This window comes from Pseudopodoces humilis, chromosome 3, assembly GCF_049639895.1.
Source record: "Pseudopodoces humilis isolate 2021_Gansu_Grassland_sample_001 chromosome 3, ASM4963989v1, whole genome shotgun sequence".
Taxonomy (NCBI): Eukaryota; Metazoa; Chordata; class Aves; order Passeriformes; family Paridae; genus Pseudopodoces; species Pseudopodoces humilis.
The window spans coordinates 16,360,288-16,380,692 of NC_142202.1; the positions used below are offsets into that span (position 1 = coordinate 16,360,288).

General features: G+C 42.7%; 2 protein-coding genes across 2 annotated transcripts in view; both read left to right on the forward strand.

Annotated features, from left to right (window-relative positions):
• Positions 1-10,562, forward strand: part of PARP1 (poly(ADP-ribose) polymerase 1) — a 32,289-nt gene extending 21,727 nt beyond the window's left edge. The window contains exons 15-23 of the mRNA XM_005523286.2: positions 2,818-2,901; positions 3,713-3,835; positions 4,334-4,462; positions 5,170-5,268; positions 6,097-6,249; positions 6,532-6,659; positions 7,026-7,087; positions 8,170-8,284; positions 9,720-10,562. Of these exons, the coding sequence (XP_005523343.2) occupies positions 2,818-2,901; positions 3,713-3,835; positions 4,334-4,462; positions 5,170-5,268; positions 6,097-6,249; positions 6,532-6,659; positions 7,026-7,087; positions 8,170-8,284; positions 9,720-9,801 (975 nt within the window). The 3' untranslated portion in view covers positions 9,802-10,562. The remainder of the gene's footprint in view (positions 1-2,817; positions 2,902-3,712; positions 3,836-4,333; positions 4,463-5,169; positions 5,269-6,096; positions 6,250-6,531; positions 6,660-7,025; positions 7,088-8,169; positions 8,285-9,719) is intronic.
• Positions 10,563-16,359: 5,797 nt separating this feature from the next.
• The window catches only part of LIN9 (lin-9 DREAM MuvB core complex component), a 38,792-nt gene continuing 34,746 nt past the window's right edge, over positions 16,360-20,405 (forward strand). The window contains exon 1 of the mRNA XM_005523288.2: positions 16,360-16,438. Coding sequence (XP_005523345.2) covers positions 16,360-16,438 — 79 coding nt within the window. The remainder of the gene's footprint in view (positions 16,439-20,405) is intronic.

Below are 20,405 nucleotides of genomic sequence, written 5' to 3' on the forward strand. Positions count from 1 at the left end.
GAACTGCAACTGGGGGCTGGGAAGTGCAGGACTACAGTGGATTTAGGTAGCAAATGAGATGCAACCTCAGACTAGAGAAATGCTGCCAGTTGATACGTACACTAATGGAAGTATCTCGTCAAAGTCCAGATCTTATTCTGCACAGGGTGGACTTGAGATTGTTCTGGTTGTATTTTTCATTTGTTCTAATAAAATTCTTATTTTCATCTATTCTTTTTTCCTCCATACTTCTTGATCCATCCTTCTGACAAGCTTTCAGAGAATGGTTTGGTAGCATGATATGTCTCCTCCTTGCACTGTTTTACTGGTGTGCAGAGCTCCTGCTGTTTTAATGCAACCATTCAATCTAATTCTATATAACAAATTTAAATTTTCTTCAGACTACTTAGTTATCCTGCCTAAGACTTGACATTTAAGCAACTGCTCTTTGCCCTGTGTATCATTATTTGGTGTGCCTACCTTTCAGAACAGGCTTTGTACCACTTTCTGCAACTTACCTGAAAGCTTTCAAATGGCTTGCCCAACGTTTTGTAGTATCTTGGGTTAATTATGTTCTCCTATATCTCCAGTGGTACTTTACATCAAAGTCGTGTAAAATATGAATAATTTTTTGTAACTGTAACTGGCTAAAGACTCTGAACTGATCATCATCTCATGTCATTTGGTTTTGTAGAACTCTCTTGAAACTATGTTAATTCACACCATCTGCAGATCTATAGCAGAACTGAGACTCCAGATGGGCCAGTCTTCCTATTAGATTTATCTTCCTGTACTGATGCTGCTGAACAGCTGTTTTCTCTTAGAGGAAATAATATTTTTCCTGATTAGAGATTTCTGTGTGTCCTTCAGAAACAACTGCTTAGTTCCTTTAATTAGCCTGATCTTGAATATTTTGTTCCATCCAGGCACCTCATGCTTTGCCAACAGTGTTGCAAGTTCTTGGTCTTTCCATTGCATGACAGTGGATTTATCTGACGCATTTATCCTCCTGCTTCTAACTTACCTTTCAAGAATTTCACCTCACCAAGCATACAGGAGTTTATTGCCATTGTCTTATGTCATTACTTTTCCTGAAGTGGCTTGTTAGAGGACTGAGTCAACTCTAGTGCTGTGTCCTCCCTTGCCTCCTTTGCCTCTTCTGACAATCCTGGTGCACAGATCTGTCATGTGGAGCTAATTCTTGCCATTCCACTCAGTGCATCCAGTGATAATTTCAGTGCTGTTGTTTTAGGCCCAGCCCCTTGTCTGCTGTGCTCTTTTGGCACATCTGATGATAAAACTTTGGATGCAGTTTAGCTTTAAACCAGAGCTTAGCTCTACAGGATTCTGTCTACCTCCCATGGGTTGCAGGAAACAGATATTCCAGCCCTTTGGCTGTTTGTGAGCTTTGTTGGAATTGTGCTCCTAAATCCCATGATTGGGAGATGTTTTATTTTATAGATGTTAGAGTTTGTGTGTTAGTGACTATTTGTGTTACTTCACATGTTTCTATAACTTACAGTTAGTATAGGTGTCTGCAGCTTTTCTGCATATCCAACTTAAGTGACCTATTTTACTTCTACATCTCCCGCATGATTTTTCAGCTAATAATGACATAATATAGATTGCTACAGGTAGTACTCAGCAAGAGAGTATTGGCCCCAAAAGTTTGGGAGTTACAAATCTATTGCAGATCAGTTTTCATTAGATTAATATTGTCTTTGTGCCTCTCGTGTCCCCAGGATATGATCAGTTTTGAAGCCTGTCTTCCCTCTTGCAGCCAATCTTGGCTTTTCTTGGTATCTGGCTTTATCTATGCTTAGCTGTCACTAAAAGAAAGTTCTAAGCCCAGTTCAGGGTGTGCAATCTCCATGTAGAATCACTTCAGGGCTTTCACCCCAGTCTCTGGCTTGGAAGAGCCTTCTGAGTTCATCTTGCAGAGAAGATTTACATACACCTGGGTTTCCTAGCTCCATAGTGGATAATTAGTGTGGGACTTAGCCAGACAGTATGTGATAGTCATGGTTTCATAGGATCTTCTGTCCGTGAGCTGAATCTTAAATCCATCAACTTCAGTAAAAACTAGTTTGCCCTGCAGAGTGTATGATGAGTACTGTCAAGAGTCTAGAGGGTATATATATGATCTTTCTAAAAGACTCCACTGGGCTTGGTTTTTGTTGAACATTTTTTACATTCGGGTGCTGCTTTAACAATGTAACAATTTCCAATACTATCCCAAGATCATCAATACACAAAGAAAACCAGCATTAAATTAAGTCAGTGGATAAATGTAGGCAACCAAGACATAGCTTTTAACTTAGCTGACGAATTTTGGCTCATTTTTCATGAATATGAAGCACCTCACAGCATCTTTCCATTTGAACCTTGACAATTGTATGGTAAAGTTGGAAGAGGGTGTCTGGATTGTACCTGGAGACACAGATGATCTTACAAACAAGAATTACTTTGTTCAGTTTGCTTCTTTGCCAGCCTTAAGCATATGGTTACTTAACTGGTTATGGTTACTTAACATTAAGGAATGCATCTGACACCAGGTTAATATTAAACTTCATGACAGATACTTAATATCCTGTTTTTTGTGTTGCCCTAGCATCTGTGCTTAGCTTTTTATTGCATTATTCCTTTGGTTATAGGATGTCTTCTCAATGGTGTGTCCTTCTGACACACCATTCCTCAATCCACAGAATCTAAAATGTTTCCATTCTTTGTTGGTCAGTCCTGTTAGCGTGGAGAATCTGGCTCTCTAGAAACCAGAGAGGGAAGGCTGCAGTGGTTTAAATGTAGTGAAATTGTGTTTAATACTTAAATCTTTATCAGATTGACTTGCAGAAGATGCCATTGGGAAAACTGAGCAAGCGACAGATCCAGAGTGCATATTCCATCCTGAATGAGGTTCAGCAGGTGAGCGTAAAAGAGATGTTAGAACAAAAAGGGAATTAAGAAGTTGTTCTGGACTCACTGGGGTGATGCTGAGCTGTGCATATAAAGATCTGTGCTTTCTCTCTCTCTGGAGAAGAGGATGTGCCTTCCATGGCTAACCAGTTAAGTCTCTTCACTGTTGTATCAGCATGGGCAGTACTTGAGTCTTCAGCATTTTTGTAGCACAAACTTTAGGCCATGCCACACATAAAGGGCTATTGAGCAAACGAAGCTGGTGCCTTGATCTATTAGTGAGCTAGTGTTTCCACCCCAGAGAAGTTTGTCAGAGGATGAGAATAAAGGTTAAGTTGACACAGGAAGGCGTCTGGTTTGATAACGTTGCTGTATTTACACATTGTGATCTGAACCATTCCAGAATCACTGCATAGTATTGCCTTTATAAATTGCAGAAATGTACCAGCATAACCCACTTTTTTTTTGTCACAGGCTCCCTAGCAAAGCATAGATACAGGAAGTTCTTCAGTTCAGAACCTTGACAAGGATATGCACCACTTATGTATCCTGAAGACTTTATTTTGCCCTCCAGAAACATAATCCCCATTGAATTTTTCTCATACACAATTCTATGTATTTTTGTGATATACAAATACTGTGACTTGCTACACCCAAGACAATTAAATAGAATTGTTCTTTTTAGTCCTATGAGAGTTCCAGCATAAGCACTATTTGCATTGCTGCTCCTGTGTTAGTCCTTAAGTATCTTGTGTGTTTTTATTGCAATGGAGACTTTTCTTACTCAGTAATTTTCTTTGGTGCTTGTTGTCTTGTCTAGGCAGTTTCTGACAGTGGTTCAGAATCCCAGATTTTGGACCTCTCCAACCGCTTCTATACACTGATTCCTCATGACTTTGGGATGAAGAAACCACCTCTCCTAAATAACTTGGAATACATTCAGGTATTGACTAGAAACTGTTTTTGTAAATGTTGGCAGATGTTGTTTGCAGGCAACAGGTCTTGATGTCAGACATCTAACATAGAGACTGTGTGAGGTTTAACACTTACTTAGCCTCATAAAAGCAGAGGTTAAAGTAAGCGTTAAAACCTTACAAGCAGAAAGATAATCTGAAAAAAAAACAAGTTTAACCTCATGCTTTCATGAGGTTAAGCTTGTTTTTCTTCAGAATACCTTTTTGTTTATGTACATGTGTCTGTGTAAATAATTATATGCATAAGGTGTTAGAAGATAGAGCTGTTAAGTGTATATATGTGTATATTTTAATACATTTGGGTGTATATATATATTTATTTATATTTAATGGCAGTGTTGTTGTGTTATTAGATGGCACCAGTGGCCAGTGATTGTCATACACTTTTTAAAATTGGGGTATCCCAGACTTATTCTGAACATGTCAAAGGCCTAAGTAACATAACATTACCTGTTTCAATTCTTCAGGCTAAAGTGCAGATGCTGGACAACTTGCTTGATATTGAGGTTGCTTACAGCCTTCTCAGAGGTGGAAATGAAGATGGAGATAAAGACCCAATTGACATCAACTATGAAAAACTTAAAACAGATATTAAGGTAAAGGAAATAAAAGGCAATGAGTGGCTGTGGATACAAGCTGATGTCCTGTTAGTTTGGAGTAGAACAAATCACCCAAACTGTAACTGGATAGATATATGACACTGAGATGGGTTAAGGAACTGGACCATGTGTTCAAGGAGATGCAGAAAGGGCTGAGCTGTTTTGACCTGGAGAAAGGAAAGCTCAGGGATATTGTATCAATATCTAGGAATACCTGATGGGAGAAGGAAGGAAAGAAGACAGAAGCAGACTTTTCTCAGTGGTTTCCAGTGACAAGAGGCAATAGGCACAAATTGAAATATAGGAATTTGTGTTTAAACAAAAGAAAAAAAACTTCTGTTCTTGATGTTTGTTTGGGTTTCTTTAATTTGTTTGCTCTGACAGTGGTCAAACATTGGAAGAGGTTGCCCGGAGAGGTCATGGAGGCTCTGATCTTGGAAGTGTTGAAAACTTGACTGGAGTCAGTCCTTGGCTGACCCTTCTTTGAGTGGTGGCATTGAAAGTCATCTCACTTCCATGCATTGTCTCAGACATTCTGTGGCTGTCTGTGTATCTGTGCATCTTCTCTAGCTAGGAATGTATTTCCACTTAAATGGTTGAGGAGGTTTAAAGGGGGAAGTTGCAGGCATAGGGTGGATGTTGTCACGTTATGAGATGGCTGCTAGTTTGTGTGCTGAGGAAATTTCTCATTTGCCTCTTTGCAGGTTGTTGACAAAGATTCAGAAGAAGCTAAGATTATCAAACAATATGTGAAGAACACTCACGCTGCTACGCACAACGCATATGACCTCAAAGTCGTGGATGTAAGCTAGGCAATACTGGGGTTTATCTTTGGGAAGATGGACTCTCCTGTTGCTAAAGGACATGAAATGATTCATACAAACGCTTCTCAGTGTTAGAAAAGGAAAAGAAGCGCTTTAGTCTCTGATTCTAGTATTTATAGATTCTTGACAGTGACCAGGGATTGGATAATTAAGTTACCACCTTCCCAAGCACACTGGTCATGTGAAACATCCATCAAAAGACGTTTCCTAGAAGGAATGTGATAAACAACTTAGGTTTTCATGGGAAAGTAACTAAAACTATGAAAATATTATCAGAAGACTTTAGGTTTCAGGGAGACACTCTTCTAAGTTGACTTGCTTGTTTGCAATTGCCTTATATTTTTGAGTAGCTTACCCAGTTTTCTTTGTTGAAGGGATGATTTGGTATAACATTTTCTTTTAATTAGAATAGCAAAAGTCTAGGCAGAGATTACTCTAATGAGGTATTTTTGCTTTGGTGTTTTTATTTTAATTTAATTTGCCTCAAAGGGAAGGTGGAGGAGTAATTATCTGAGATTAAGCTTTAGTTCATTGAATGACTTTTTCAGAAAAATAGAGCCTCATGAAAATGCAGAAGAGATGGAGAAGTAATCAATAACAAGTACTACGTGATTGCTGTTACCTCTTTTTTGCTAGCATGATACAGCCAATTACAAACACTAAAACCCATCCCAATCAATTTCCATAGCAGATCAACGTACATTGCAGATTGGATGACCTTTTTTTCTCCCCTCTGATGAGTTGCATGAAGCTAATGGTTTATTTGCTTGGTTATCCTTTTCCTCCTTATCCTTTTTTGAACTGAAGATCTTCAGGATTGAGCGTGAGGGGGAGAGCCAGCGTTACAAGCCCTTCAAGCAGCTCCACAACCGCCAGCTGCTGTGGCACGGCTCCCGCACCACCAACTTCGCCGGGATCCTCTCGCAGGGTCTGCGGATAGCTCCGCCTGAAGCTCCTGTGGTAGGTGAAATAGCTTCTTTGGCTGCCTACATCCCTGTGCCCAGAGATGGCCACAGTCAGGGACAACCTAAATAAGGGAATTTCTGTGTGGGGAGGGCCCTGTGTTATCTGCCACCATTTAAACAACATTGTGTCTCCTGAGTGGGTTGCTCATTGGTGTCCACAAGAGCTTCAGTTGCAGCTCTGCTCTCCTGGGAGCCCAGCCAGATGGATTCAGTGCTGCCTTTGTGTTACTTTATTGCCCCAAATGTATTTATTTATTTGTTTATTTCCTTCTTGCAGACCGGCTACATGTTCGGAAAGGGCATCTATTTTGCAGACATGGTATCCAAGAGTGCAAACTACTGTCACACATCTCAAGCTGATCCCATAGGTTTAGTACTACTGGGAGAAGTTGCCCTTGGAAATATGTACGTAACTTATGAAGAGTATTTGCCAAATGTGCTTAATACATCCTCATAGAAGGTGATGCTAAGATGGCAAGCCTTCTCTGCAGTGTGAAGAAAAAGCATGTGTTTTTTCTTCAGAAACAAGGTCTGTTTTTTCTTAAAATAAGAGCTATTGTTGCAGGTCTAGCTGAATCTTGTACAAAATGCTAACATCATTAAAATTAGTAATCAAGACAAAGAAGGGCTGTTGAGTTCCTGAAGACTAGAATCTAGATTAATTTTACATTAACTCATCATAAATAAAGCCTGAAAATTTTGTGATTTTTTTTCACTGAGATAGTTTAAGACTAATGTAAAGTGCTGTTGTTTGTTCTTTGTGCTGTCTAGGTACGAACTAAAGAATGCTTCCCACATCACAAAATTGCCCAAGGGAAAACACAGTGTCAAAGGTAAGCATTAGTAGTTGTCATTGGTAATCTGTAATTGATGGCAGACTTGGTTGTGGTGCTCTGCCTAGCAAAGCGAGCTACTGTCACTTCTTAGCTGTACTTCCTTTAAGAAGTTGCATAATGTTGCCCTTCAATTGCATTAGGATGTGTATGTGGTGTTTTAGGATGCAAGCTAATACACTCAGAGTGTTAAGATTGAAAGTGCTGAAGTTCAGGAGGAAACTTCTGTTTGATGTTACACTGGAGAAAAAATACAAAGTACATTCTCCAAATTCTTACTCACTTTCATCATAACAATACTGTGGGTTTTAGAAGAGACATGAATAGATCAGAAGAGTAATTGTTTAGCTTTCAAAGTGGCTTAGAAGCTTGGACAGAAAGGAAATTATAAGAATGAAAGTTCAGATGGAACAACTGCCCTTACTACACTTCTATGTGCAAAAAGTGTCATATATTGGAAAAGGAGATGAGAGAAAAGACTTAGCTGTCTAATTCAAAAGAAATGGTAATCATGACTTCTGTACCATGTCTTCTGTATCAAGATGTGAGAGAGAAGAACAGTATCTTCAGTAATGAGTGATTTATCCTAAACTATACATTTTGAGAGGCTTAAAAAATAGGTTGCCTAAAACAGAATAAAAAGTGATTTTGCACCTTTTTCTGTATATACTACTCAAGTTCATATGGATGTCAAATCAGATTTATATTGAAGATTTTAACGAGAATAAGAATTGGTTTGTTGTACTTGTCTGAAAATGCTGCAATGTGCATGTTTTCATTAATGGAGCTAGGATATAAGTGCTACAGATCTCTTCTGGTTTAGCTTTGATCATACACATTAGACAATTAACAGTTGAAAGTCTAAAATTCTCATTTTTAATGTAGCAGAATACAACTGCCGTAAATATGGTGATGCTGAATTGAATAAACAGACAGTATTCTTTGTGTTCTGTTGAAGATTCTTCTACACTCCGTTTGAAAGTTTATGTGAAGTAGTATTTGGCTGGCTGGATCATTTTCTTTTTGTGCAAAGTCTTTGTTTGCCTCCTAGATTTGTAACTAATGTTGTTTTCCCTTTCTAGGCTTGGGCAAAACTGCGCCTGATCCCACAGCCACTACCACCCTCGGTGGTGTAGAGGTTCCCTTAGGGAATGGGATCTCCACAGGAATTAATGATACCTGTCTTCTGTATAATGAGTATCCTTTGCTGTTACATTGGCTGCACACAGTGTTTGAGTGTTGCTGCATTTGCAAGACCTCACTAAGGCCAGTTAGGAGTTTTGCCTGTGTTTTGTTTGGTTTAGATCTGCTTTGGGGAGTATTTGCAGACAATCTCTTCTGCAAGGGGGATGATTTTACAATTGTTGCACTTACATTGTCATTCTGAAAAAAAAGGAAACAATACACGTACCAATAGCTGTTCCCCAACAGGAACCATTCCAAAAGCTATTGGAGTGGTCAGGCAAAACTGCCCTGTAGTGTCTTGCCCAGAAATGTGCCAGGAGGGGAGGGGAATGGCAGCCTGTGGTTTCTCATCACTCCAGTCTGGTTTCTTCCTCATGGTGCTGTGGTAGGCCAGCTTGGGCAGGAGGAGGTGAGGGAGCAAGCTCTGTACTCTTGTCCTCTCTCAGCACATCTTTTGTGTTCCTCAGACCTCTGCAAGTGTTGAGGTAAATGCCCCAAATGCCCATCAGAGATGTAGCCATTAAGTCTCTTTCCAGGCAGAAGTGCCTCCAAATCAATTAATGCTTTAAATCCACAAGAGGTCATAAGAATACAAATAAGTGATGTCTAAGGTCCAGCTCACTCTCTTCACTGCCAGTGAAGCAGGTAACCCAGTAATGCAATCTTTGGGTTTGTAGAAACTGCCTTTGGCCTTGGTGAGCTGTTTTCCTCCTGCAAGGATCTGGGCAACACAACTCATGGCAATACTGGTTTTATCTTAAGTTTTCTTAAATACACCATCTATCAGATGATGAGCTATAATACAGTTGATATTAGCTAGCTGAGGTAACATGATGTGTATTTATTTTGTTTTACACTTTGGGATTAGAGGTAAGTTTGAGGCCTAAAGCACTGTGAAACAAATAGATGAGCTGGGACTGTCTCTGGAAAAAAAAGAATGTGCAAACACTGACAATCATTGTAGAGCTCTTCTCTGTTATTCCAGTTTGGATTTTTAGTGGGAAATTAAGAGGGTATTAATGACCTTGTGCAGGAAGGTAGCAATAGAACTGCTATTATATTTGTAAATTCTGGCTCTAAAACTGTAGCTCTTATTTAAGCCACCTGACTCCTCTGCTTAGATAACAAGAGAGATGTGTGTTACTCTGACAAAAAATTATTTTCAGGAGCCACAGCCCCATATCTAAGTTCACCTGCCTGTCACTCAGGATTCCTGCTGCACTATTCTCCACATGACTCAATTGCTTGTTCCTAACTATTGTATAAAACATTTTCAGATTCATGGAAAAGTCAGATTTAAAGCTTTGTGGTTTGATCTCTTAGAACTGATTAATCACACAGGCATCTGTATGGTAACTTAAGTTCAAAGGTGAAGTTCACTGTGTTTTGAGGTTTTTCTGTGTCAGTAATATCAACTGCTGTAATTATTCCTTAACATTCTTCCCAGATATATTGTGTATGATGTTGCTCAGGTAAATCTGAAGTACCTGTTGAAACTGAAATTCAACTATAAGACATCACTCTGGTGAACAGTATTTAGAAGCCCTGTTAGAGTTATACTGTAGTTACACTATAGCGTTGACTTCTGACATGCTTATGCATTGACTTCTCTTACCAAGATATCAAGAGCTAAACTGCAGAAGAAATTACTAAATCCTATTTAGTACAACACTTAGTGAAAGTTTTATATAAAAAGTGTGGCAATACATGGACCTGAATCCTGATGAGAACGAGTTCTTGGTTTTGTTTTATACCACTTCTAATTCTGGTGCTTTAAGTGTTCCTTTTAATTGACCAAACTGACAAGAAAGAAAAAAGGAAATTAATCTGTTGTTCTTAGCCAAACAGAGCTGAGCAAGAGCAGAAGGAACTTGAACATGTTCGTGATACTTGCTCTGTTAGGGTTCTCCCTTGTTTAAGACACTCTTTTTCAGTTTTCACTTGATTAAACAATAAATGTGCATTTATTTTGAGGTAAAAAAAAAATAAAAGCTAATTTCATACTAACAGCTTTATGTTTCAAAACTTCCAAATTGTTTTGGTTTTGAGTCATAATTTAAATGTATTTGGTAGAATGTTCTAAACATGGTATCTCTCTCGAGGATCTAATGCCAACTATTGAAATCTGTAGTCATGTTTCAGGAAGTTATGGTGAAATTAAAATTTGGACTTTCCACTGAGACTTTATCTGTCGACAGTTGGTGTGGTAAACATGGAAAATGAGCTTGTGGCTGTTTGAATTTAGTATTAGCCCCAATAAACCTCCTTTAAATACCTACCTTCAACATGATGTAAGTTGGTTGTTGTAGACTCATGTCCTAACAAAGCTGTAATTTGAGTTTGGGCTCAAGCTTCGTCCATCAAGACCTGGAGTGAGGTCTCTTGCTACATTGTCAGTGGTCTTGAACTCCCTGTCTCAAAGCAGCAATACAAATTGATAATTTCAATGTTTCATGATGTTTGTTACGTCTCACTTTTAGTTGGTCATTGAGCAATATGGGAGCACTTAACCATAGAGCAACATCAGATTATTCTCTTCAAAAATTACCCATTTCCCTGAGGCGTTAGGGAAAGTGATGGCTAATTCCCAAGAAGGGGACAGTTCAAGCTCATTCTGGCAGTTGTGGCTTCAATCTTTAGTAACCTGTGTGGAACCAGCAGACCTATTTCCTAAAATGTTGTTGTGTCCCAGGGCCTTTTATAAAAGGAGTTAAAGTGGTTGCTAATGGTGTGGGTCTTTTCAGGACCCCTGAAGGAGAGGAGGGTGAAAAGTGATGAAAAACAAAACTGCTGTCAGGGAGGGAAGGAGATGTAGAAGGACTGGATAAGTTATATGGCTTGAGGACAGCTCAACAGGAAAAATTGATTGAGGCTGGTGATAATGAATTTTGAGAGGAAGTAAGGAGAGTAACCTGTCTTCTGCCTCTTAAGTAGCTTAACCAACGGCTAAGCATTGTTTTGCTTCCATAAAACCCTTTTGGTCAGTCATTTAAGTATGATCTTGTCAGTCTCTGAAAGAACATGAGAACTTGTTCGACTTATTTATGAGATAGATGATTTTTTTTCCCCCTCTAAAAAAAGCAGTTTACAGTTTAGTTGGGGACCAGGAGTTGAAGGCAGCTGCTTTTGATGCTTCCTCTGTCACCTGTACTAGAGGTGGCTGAAAGTTCCCTGTTGCTCCAACCCAAGCAGCACAAGGAGTGCTTTGTGCTGTGTATGTAGTGCTCAGTTATAATTGCAGCACAAGCAAGTACATCTCATGCAAACCTCGCAAATGCAGCAGGAAAAGATACAGGACTTTACAGGACTTTCTGAAGAGGCAGTAGGTGCCCTTTGTAGGAGAGCCCTATGACCATCCTGCAGTGAAATCTGATGTCAATCCAGGTGCTGCTTCTGCTGCCAGCTTGTCCGAGCGGGGAGCAGATCCGCTCTCCTGGAAGCAGGTGCTGGTGCAGCCAGACTCAGCGGACGGACAGCCTCTCCCCGGGGCCAGACTGGGAAGAGCAGCGTGGTGACAATCACTGACGGCACTGCTTTGGGAGTATGAGCACAGAGCAGAGCTGGATGAATAGGTAGTCCCATTTCTGTCAAAAGCACTTGAAAGGAACGAGTTGTCAAGACATTAGGTCCCATGACATCCTGTGCTTTTTTCAGGGGAGGCATGTTGAGGGATGGCTTCTGATCTAAATGTTAAACTACCAAAAGAAGCAATTTATAAATATTTAACCATTTTATCTTTATTTAGCATGGCTGCAGGCTCTGTTGTACAGTGGCTCACAGACATTAAGATAGTCCGTGCAGTTAACTGAAGAAGCCAGCCTAGGCTTACTGATTGGCTGCCAGTGTAAATTCTTTGTGACTTGCCTGAGCTCATGCAGGAAAAAAAATGCCTGAGAAAAAAAATTAGAGTACAAGTTGCCCATCCTGATACTTTAGCCATAAAACAATTACATTCTGCCCCTGCCCCCCTTCAGTTTCTAATCAGAGGAAAGCCAGGGGAAACTCCAAAACAAATACTTTCTATATGAAAGAGACTTCTGGACACATGAAACTCAATGCCATAAATAATTGTACTCCTGTTCTTAAATGAGGCCTGCAGTGTTTGTAACTATTGAGGTCTCTGCTTCAGCTTGTTTTCTGGGAGACTGTTACAGACCTCACTCTGAATTCTGGGGACATAATGACATAATTGTCTGCTGAAGTGTTATTGCAGCCAATTTATATCCCACTTAGTGTTTTGCCTGAATTGCTTTTATGTATGTGTTGAGGCCCCTAACTTAGTCCATTATACTCACACTCCTGTTATGCCTATAAAAATAGTTTCCACTATTGTGGAGTACATGCATCTGAACAAGAGCTTGTATGTGCTTTCACTTTGAAATTAAGGCCAGGCTGCTTCTCCAGAAATGGTCTTTTTAGAGATTAAGTGGCACCTGTGAGAAGAAATGCAGATGTAGGTCCCAACCAAGGTGATTTTCTGTGACGATTTTAATTTGTTTTGGTGTGAGGGTAGCATATGGGCCTGTTGTGGGCATTGCAGATCACTTCCACAGAAGTTAGATACACAGGGACAAGGTGAGAAGAAGGAACGACTTCCCAACAACTCAAAGGGGAAACTACTGCTTCCCCCACCCTCTCATTAAAAAGTCTAATTTCATAATGTGATTAATGCAGCAGGACTCAGACTTCACAAGAAGGTGCTTCAGTGACTAAGGAGCACTCTCTTCTGCCTGTGCTTTTCTTCCTACTGCCAGGGCCTGCCTAGGGGAGATGAATAAATGACAGCATAGCTGTCCCCTGGACACAGCACTACCTGCTCTGTGCTGACAGGACTCTGAATGTATTGGTCAATAGGTGGTGTAACCCATATCTTAATATCATCTGCAGCAACTGAGGAGCATTGGGAGCGTGGCAGTGCTCTCTGCAGCATTTCAGCACACACCATTAGGAGAGTTGCCTAACATGACCCTGGCAAGAGCGAATGGCAGCAGTGCAGCCAGTTTAGAGACCTCCCTCCAGCTGAGTCAAGCAGGTGAGTCAGCAGCACGTAAGGCAGGTTGTTGGCATCAAGAACGGATGTTTTCAGTCACCCTGCCTGTCTGTTGGAAGAGTTGTGTCATTTTCACGTCGCCCAAGTGCAAACTGCAGATTTGCCAGAATGGTAAAAGGATGCACTGATGAAAACATTGTGTGTTCCTGTGCACGCTGACAAATGGCCCTGGCTGGGGCTTTGTCAATCAGGGTGGTGTTTGTGTGACTTGGAAACAGTGAGCACAGGACAAATGAAAAACCAGAACATGGAGATACTTCAGCATTCATTAAAGGCCAAGATGTAAAAGGTCCTTTATCCAGGAATCATAATACAGTGTTGATTGTTACCCTCTCAACATAGCGAATGGTAATGGCTTCTGTTAAATATTTTCCAAGTGCAGCTGTTGGAATGAAATGAAGGAATAATCATCATCATGCTGTTGGGAGCTGAATTCTACCTTCACACCTGTTAATTTGTGAGATGATTGGCAGGAGACTTTGGGGAGGGGGAAAATCTCTCAACTTTTTCATCTAGTTTTGTTGTAGTCTACAAAGACTCCCTGAAAGGCACTGAGTTTTTTTGATTCGTTTTTCCTCTTTCCCTTGTAGAAATTCACACTCTTGAGGACTGTGATTGTGTTGTAGATTGTACTTTTTCATCCCTCCTTTGCAAAGCCCTTGCTCAGGGAAATCTGTAGCATTGGGGAGGCTCTGGGCAATGCTGCTTTTAGCCCAGCCAGACCCGATGACAAGGTTTACAAAGCACAGCAGCAAAAATCTTGCTGGTGATCAGTGTCTTTTGCCAACTGTGGAAGTCTCAGTGTCGCCAGTCCTAGCTGAGCATACAGCCCCTGGAACAAGGGGAGCACAGATGAAATACAGAGAAATATTAGTGTCATCAACACGTTGTTTAATTGAGCCTGGAAGGTCTGGTCCATGTCAGGCATTTTGGGTGGTGGAAGTGTTTTATTAAAAGAGGAAAATCGTGCAGTATTTAATGTTTTGGGGGTGGGGGTCAGTGTTTGAAATAGCAGAGATTACTATTTAGTCATGTTTTGTTACTAGTTTCTTTAGTTTTGTGCCTACAGTGCTTTGCAGTGGTCTGCTGTAGCAGTTTTCTTTGGAGCTGTGCAGTATGGAAAGCTCTGACTGAAGTGTCTTAGGCCCTCTGGGGTCTAAGGGGAGGGAAAGCTGTTTAAACAACCTTTCAAAATGACCTGAAAAGGGGGCTGGAAATGCAAGCTAGGCTTTGAATTTTCTATTTTCTGGGGTTTTTTTATTTTTGTTAGCTCTGCTACAATGTACATAGAAAGCCCTGGGGGGAATTTCTAAAGCATTTCACTCTGATTCTTCACTTAAAAACTGGCTTTTTTCCCCTTGAGCACAAGGGCAGCATTGATTTTATTTATTTATGTATTAAAGTTGTTTAATAACATGACCTATATCCTGCCCCTCTCAATCTGCTATAGTGGCTAGTTATCTGAGTTCATTAGCAAATTAAGAACACAAACTATTCCATGTCCCAAGATACACATTTTCTGTATTTTGTAGAATCTTTGGTTTCACCTAGGTGATTTCAAAGAGCTGCCTACAGCCAGGCATAGCATCCATTTTGCATTACACCATTGTGCTTTTGGCAATATGTTTAACATATGACAGACTTAGCTTTGACTAAGATACACTGTTTATTTATTTTGAGGATAAATTTGCATTTTTATATTTATTTTTATATATTAAAAAAGGAATATTGGTTGGTATAATAACAGTAGATACTTATCAAAGCCAAACCTATGTAAGGAGTCTGGTCCATGAGCAATTAAGGTGCTTTTGGTTCACAATGGTATCTCCATGCTTATATTTCTTGATGCAGAAGCTTTAAACTTCACTGTGGCACAGAGATCTAAGAAAACTACACAAAAAAAAAACCACACTGCTGCTTCTTGAAGAAAGCTTTGAAGGGTGAGATGGTAGAGGACAGGCCAAGACAAGGACCTTGCTCGGCAACAGCCACCCACTGTGGAGTTTGTTGGCTTCCCCTGGCACTGGGTGAGAGCAAGTGAGACCTTGACCTTCAGGCCCTGGGCTCAGTGAGCATTTCAGCTGCCTCTCGGGAGGAGTGCCACAACCGTGACAGCAGGGCCAGGGCTGGCTGTCCTGGGATTGTTGTATTCCCTTACTCCTCCTGGAGCCTCAACTCTGCAGTCATTTATGAAAAGCAACAACAAGGAGAATAGGCAGAGTTTAGCAGAAAGTTATTACCCAGTGAAGGAGGATGGATATAATATAATAGGATTGCTTAAAGACTCAAAGCTAGCACAGCTACTTTGGGGTGACCCTTTGTGGCAGCCAACACCCCTTGCCCCCCATCCTGAACTGCCAATCACCGATTCCCCCTCATCCCACATCATGAGAAGGACAGGGAACTGTTTGAACAAGTCCAGAGGCAGACCATGGCAGTGATAAGAGGACTGGAGCACCTACCCTATGACAAGAGGCTGAGAAAGTTGGGGCTCTTCAGGCCTGGAGAAGTTTGTGTGAAGATCTCATGGCAACCTTCCAGTATCTGAAGGGGAGCTATACGGAAGCCGGAGAGGGACTCTGTCAGGAACTGGAGTAGCGATAGGACAAGGAGTAATGGGTACAAACTGAAAGAGGGGAAAATTAGATTAGATATTAGGAACAAAGTCTACTGCCAGGGTGGTTAGCCCGGAGCAGCTCTGCCTAGCCCAGCTCTGCCTAGCCCAGCCCTGGAGATGTTCAAAGCCAGCTTGGATGGGTCTCTGAGCGACCTGGTCTAGTGGCAGGTGCCCTGGCCAGTGGCAGGGAGTTGCAACTAGATTGGAAATAGTATAACGTCCACTCCGACTCCTTAAGTATGGTTGTGTGGTCCCGCCAGGTTCCGGGACAGCGAAACTCCCTTTCCTCCCTGCCGAGCCCGGTTCCTGCCCCCGGGAGCGGCGCGCGCGCCCTGCCGCCCGTCCCCTCACGGCCCACTGGCGGAGGCCACGCCCCGCGCGCGCGCCCGCCGCGCGCCCGGCCCCGTCTCCTCCCCCAGAATGCCCCGCGCCAGGCAGCCTTTGAAAAAGCGGCGCGGCTCGTTCAAGATGGCGGGGCTGGATCAGCTGCCTGACGAGAGTGAGTAGGGACCGGTGCCCCCGCTCCCGCCGCCCCCTCGTCCCGGCGGGACACCCGCGCCGCGCCCCGCCGCCCGTTCGCCTGCCTTCTTCGCTCCCTCCCTCCCGCCGCGAGCGCTGTGTGGGGCCGGAGCCCGAGCCTCCTCCCTGGCAACCGGGCCGGCCCGGCCCCCCCCCCCCCCCCCCCCCCCCCCCCCCCCCCCCCCCCCCCCGGCCGGGCCCCGGCCCGGGCGGCGGGCGGGGAGCTCCGTCCCGGGGGTGCGCCCCCCGCTGCCCCCGGGGGTGCCGGGACTGGGCCCCCCGCCCGCCCCTCCCGGGCGGCACCTGCCGGGCGGGCGGGGCGGGAAGAGGGAGCCGGGCGGGACGCGGTGACAGCCCGCCCTGCCCGCGGGGGTCGGGGCAGTGCGGGGGAAGGAGGGGAATGTTATGTTCCCCCCTGTTATGGGGAAGGGGGGAGCTGCCCGGCGCTCCGGACCTGGCTTTCGCCCATGGGGGCAAGGAGGGCTCGTGTATTCGTAGCCCGTACCGTGCACGATGCGAGCAGCTCCGCCGGGCTGGGGGGTCAGGGCGAGCACACACCGTGTCTAGGGGGCACTGATGAATGCTCAGGGAAGAACTCAGAGACTCTGTGTTGTGTGTCAGCAGCAGAAACCTGGCTGTACAGGAAGACAGCATGTAAACATGTGTTTTCATGCATACAGTTCTGGATATCTGCACCTCGAGTTCTGGGCCCCTCACTGCTAGAAGAACATTGAGGTGCTGGAGAGAGTCCAGGGAAAGAGAATGGAGCTGGGGAAGGGGCAGGAGTCTTTTGAAGAGCAGCTGAGAGGGCTGCGGGTGTTTAGCCTAGAGAAGAGGGGGCTCAGGAATGACCTTACCTCTTTTTACAACTCCTGAAAGGAGAGTATAGCCGGGTGGGGATTGGTCTCTTCTCCCAGGCAACAAACGAGAGGGCATATTCTCAAGCTTCAGCAGAGGAAGTTTAGATTTAATATTAGGAGGAATTTCTTCACTGAAAGGGTGATTGAGCATTGGAATGGACTGCCCAGGGAGGTGGTGGAGTCACTGTCCCTGGGGGTGTTTAAGGAAAGACTGGATGTGGCAATCAGTGCTGTGGTCTAGTTGACATGATGGTGGTGTTTGGTTAAAAGCTGGACTCGATGGTCTCAGAGGTGTCTTTTGACCTCACTGGTGCTGTGATCTCCATAGGGATTGTGTGGGTGTTGTTTTCAATGAACACAAGGATTCGATAAAAACTAAGTGTAGCTAAAAACCAGACATATTGCTGATATATGTGGATTCATGCACAAAGTACTTGAGTGTTACAGAAGAGAAGATTATTCAATGTAAAACATGTCTAGAGGCCATCTTGAGATGTCCTCTTACAAACAATGAACTCCTGCCAAGCCAAAACTAGGGCATTTACCAGTTTCAATAGATGTGCACAGAATGGGGCAGACATCTTTTGGTGACATTTTTTTGTTTAGTACCATGCAAGTTCATCAAGATACCAACTCTTACCATATCCAAAGACTCTCAGAGAAAGGTGACTTGGAGTGGAAATCTTGTTTCTGGCTGCTCAGTGTGGGTCTTTGTTACAGCTCAACTGTCAGGAGAAAAATTGGTTAATGTGCCCACATAGCCGGTGTCATTGTATTAACTGAACAGATTTATGGAGGATCATCATAAATTATGGATAGAGCTGACACTCTCAACTTGTTGCAGCTCAGTCATGGACGCTGTGCCACATTTAGAGACTGATTAATACAAGTCATGGACCAATTGACATGACTGTAATTAATAATTAGCAGCAGTTTATTGCTTATTAAATGAACTTTCCCTGTTCACTAGAATGGGCAATAAGTTACTGTTCCTCCATCTGCCTTGCCCATTTTCCAGAGAAAGCACTGCATGTTTCAAGAAGTTAATGTGAAGTATGAAAAATAACTTTTTCTTCTATGTCACTCTTATATTGCCTGCAGTGACATTAGGAAGGTTTGACAGGTCTGTCACTTCATCTGTAGCAGACACCGTAGTAGAGCATGTGACTCAGTTTCCCTTAGGATGGGGGTATGCTGGTGACCCTTGCCAGAAGTGTCAGTGTTACAGTCTCTGCTTGGCAGGTGAAGCAGATACTCTGCGGTTGTTTGTGAAGGCAGTAAGCTTCTGCTGTGCTGACCTTGACCTTATGGTTTTACCTAAGTATTTACCTAAGTTTGGTGCAAGTCAGGGGTGTTTTCCATCAGACAGGGAGCTTCATGTTTTCTGTAGCATTGCTGAACTGCTAGAACTGTGAAAGTTTCGAGGAGTGGCTGCCTTGTGCTTCTATTTCTATTCTATTGAGTTTTGGTGACCTGGATGTATTCAAATTACACTAATTACTGCCACACATAGTTCTTTCATTTCTACTCCTATACTTAAAATGAAGATGTAAACTTAGTCCTGACTGATTTAAGACTGACTTCATGCATCTCTCAGTCTGCAGCTTAATATATAAAGGATAATAGCAGTAAGCATTACAAAGTTGGTTTTGGAATATTCTTATGGTATAAAAATAAGTTCCAAGAAAAGTTGGAATAGTTCATGACTAAGAAACTTTGAGATTTATGCATCACCCCTGTGAATTTTCTCCAACACAGTTTATAGTAAAGTAGCAGACCATAACTGAGTTTCCACATAAAAAGGATTATAGGTAAACACAGCGTACTTGCTGACAAGAAAACTGACATTTTGCTGTATGTTAAGAACCACACAGTTTTACATTCAGATTGGATGAAGTGGAATTTGTCCCAGAGTATTCTAATAGCACCTACTGGCCCTCTGGCAGGTTCTGTAATGCAGCTGGGCAGTGACTGTTCCTTAACCCAGAAGTGAGATGAATGTAATGCACACAGTTGTGTCTCATGATATGTGCTTGTTTTGTCTGCTAAAGTTACTATTCTGTTCTTCACTAAAGCTGCTATTCTGTCCATATAAAACAGTAAGAGGGTTCATGCTGACAACCTGAAATGATGCATAAGTTTACATTCATTTCTTGTAGTTTGAGGCCTTTCCTGTGCTGCCAGGGGAGAGCCATATAGTAATTTGGGATGCAGTTGAAGAAAGAACAAATCCTCTAGCTGAAAAAGTCTAGAATATTAAAAGTCCCAATTGCAGAAATACTTCAAATACTAATAATTTGATTTATATTTTGAAGACAAAAAAAAAATTGTTTCTGCAGGCTGTTGGGTTGGTGCCCAATGAGTGACTAATTTTAGTCAATGCCTTTTTTTCCTTGTTCTTATCTCCTGGTAACTTTGCAGTGGAGGTAAATGGTGGGCAGCCTTGGTGCTGCAGACCAGATGGCTTTTTCTCTGTGTCTCAGAAGAGGGAAACAGTGGATTGTATTGGAGCATACATAATGCTGCCCTGTCTCCTGCTACTGGTAATGGCAATCTGATTTGTGGGTTGCGTGGTTCTAAAGCTTGTGCACTGAAGCTGAGGGGAGGGTCTGATGTGAAGTGAACTTTCTGCTGAGGTGAGGTTCTGCTAAAACAGGCAGCACGTGCAGATGTGACTAAAGATTGTCCTGGTCCCACTGGAGGCAGAGCTCTGCTGAGAGCAGCACAGGCAAAGGTGCTTCTTGGTGGGTCCTTTGGCACAAGCTGGTCTGAGGGAGGAGGATGCTGGGACTTGCACTGTAAGAGGGAGAGGAAGTTGCCATTCCTACCAGGAGGGTGATAACTCAGGAATCAGGGGCACAGGGCCATTGCCAGCAGTGAAGCACCGGAGTGCAGTGTTCCTGTGCTGCTGCGTCCTGGGCAAACTCCAACAGGTAGCAGGTGAATCAGAGAAAGAAGGCAGACTCCAGGGGTGATGGGTGTCATGGTTCAACTTTTACAATACAAATTCCAAGTCGGTCTTATGCCAAATACCATGTATTGATAGACATGGTTGTTACAGTTCATAGGGGCAGAAATGGTTAGGGG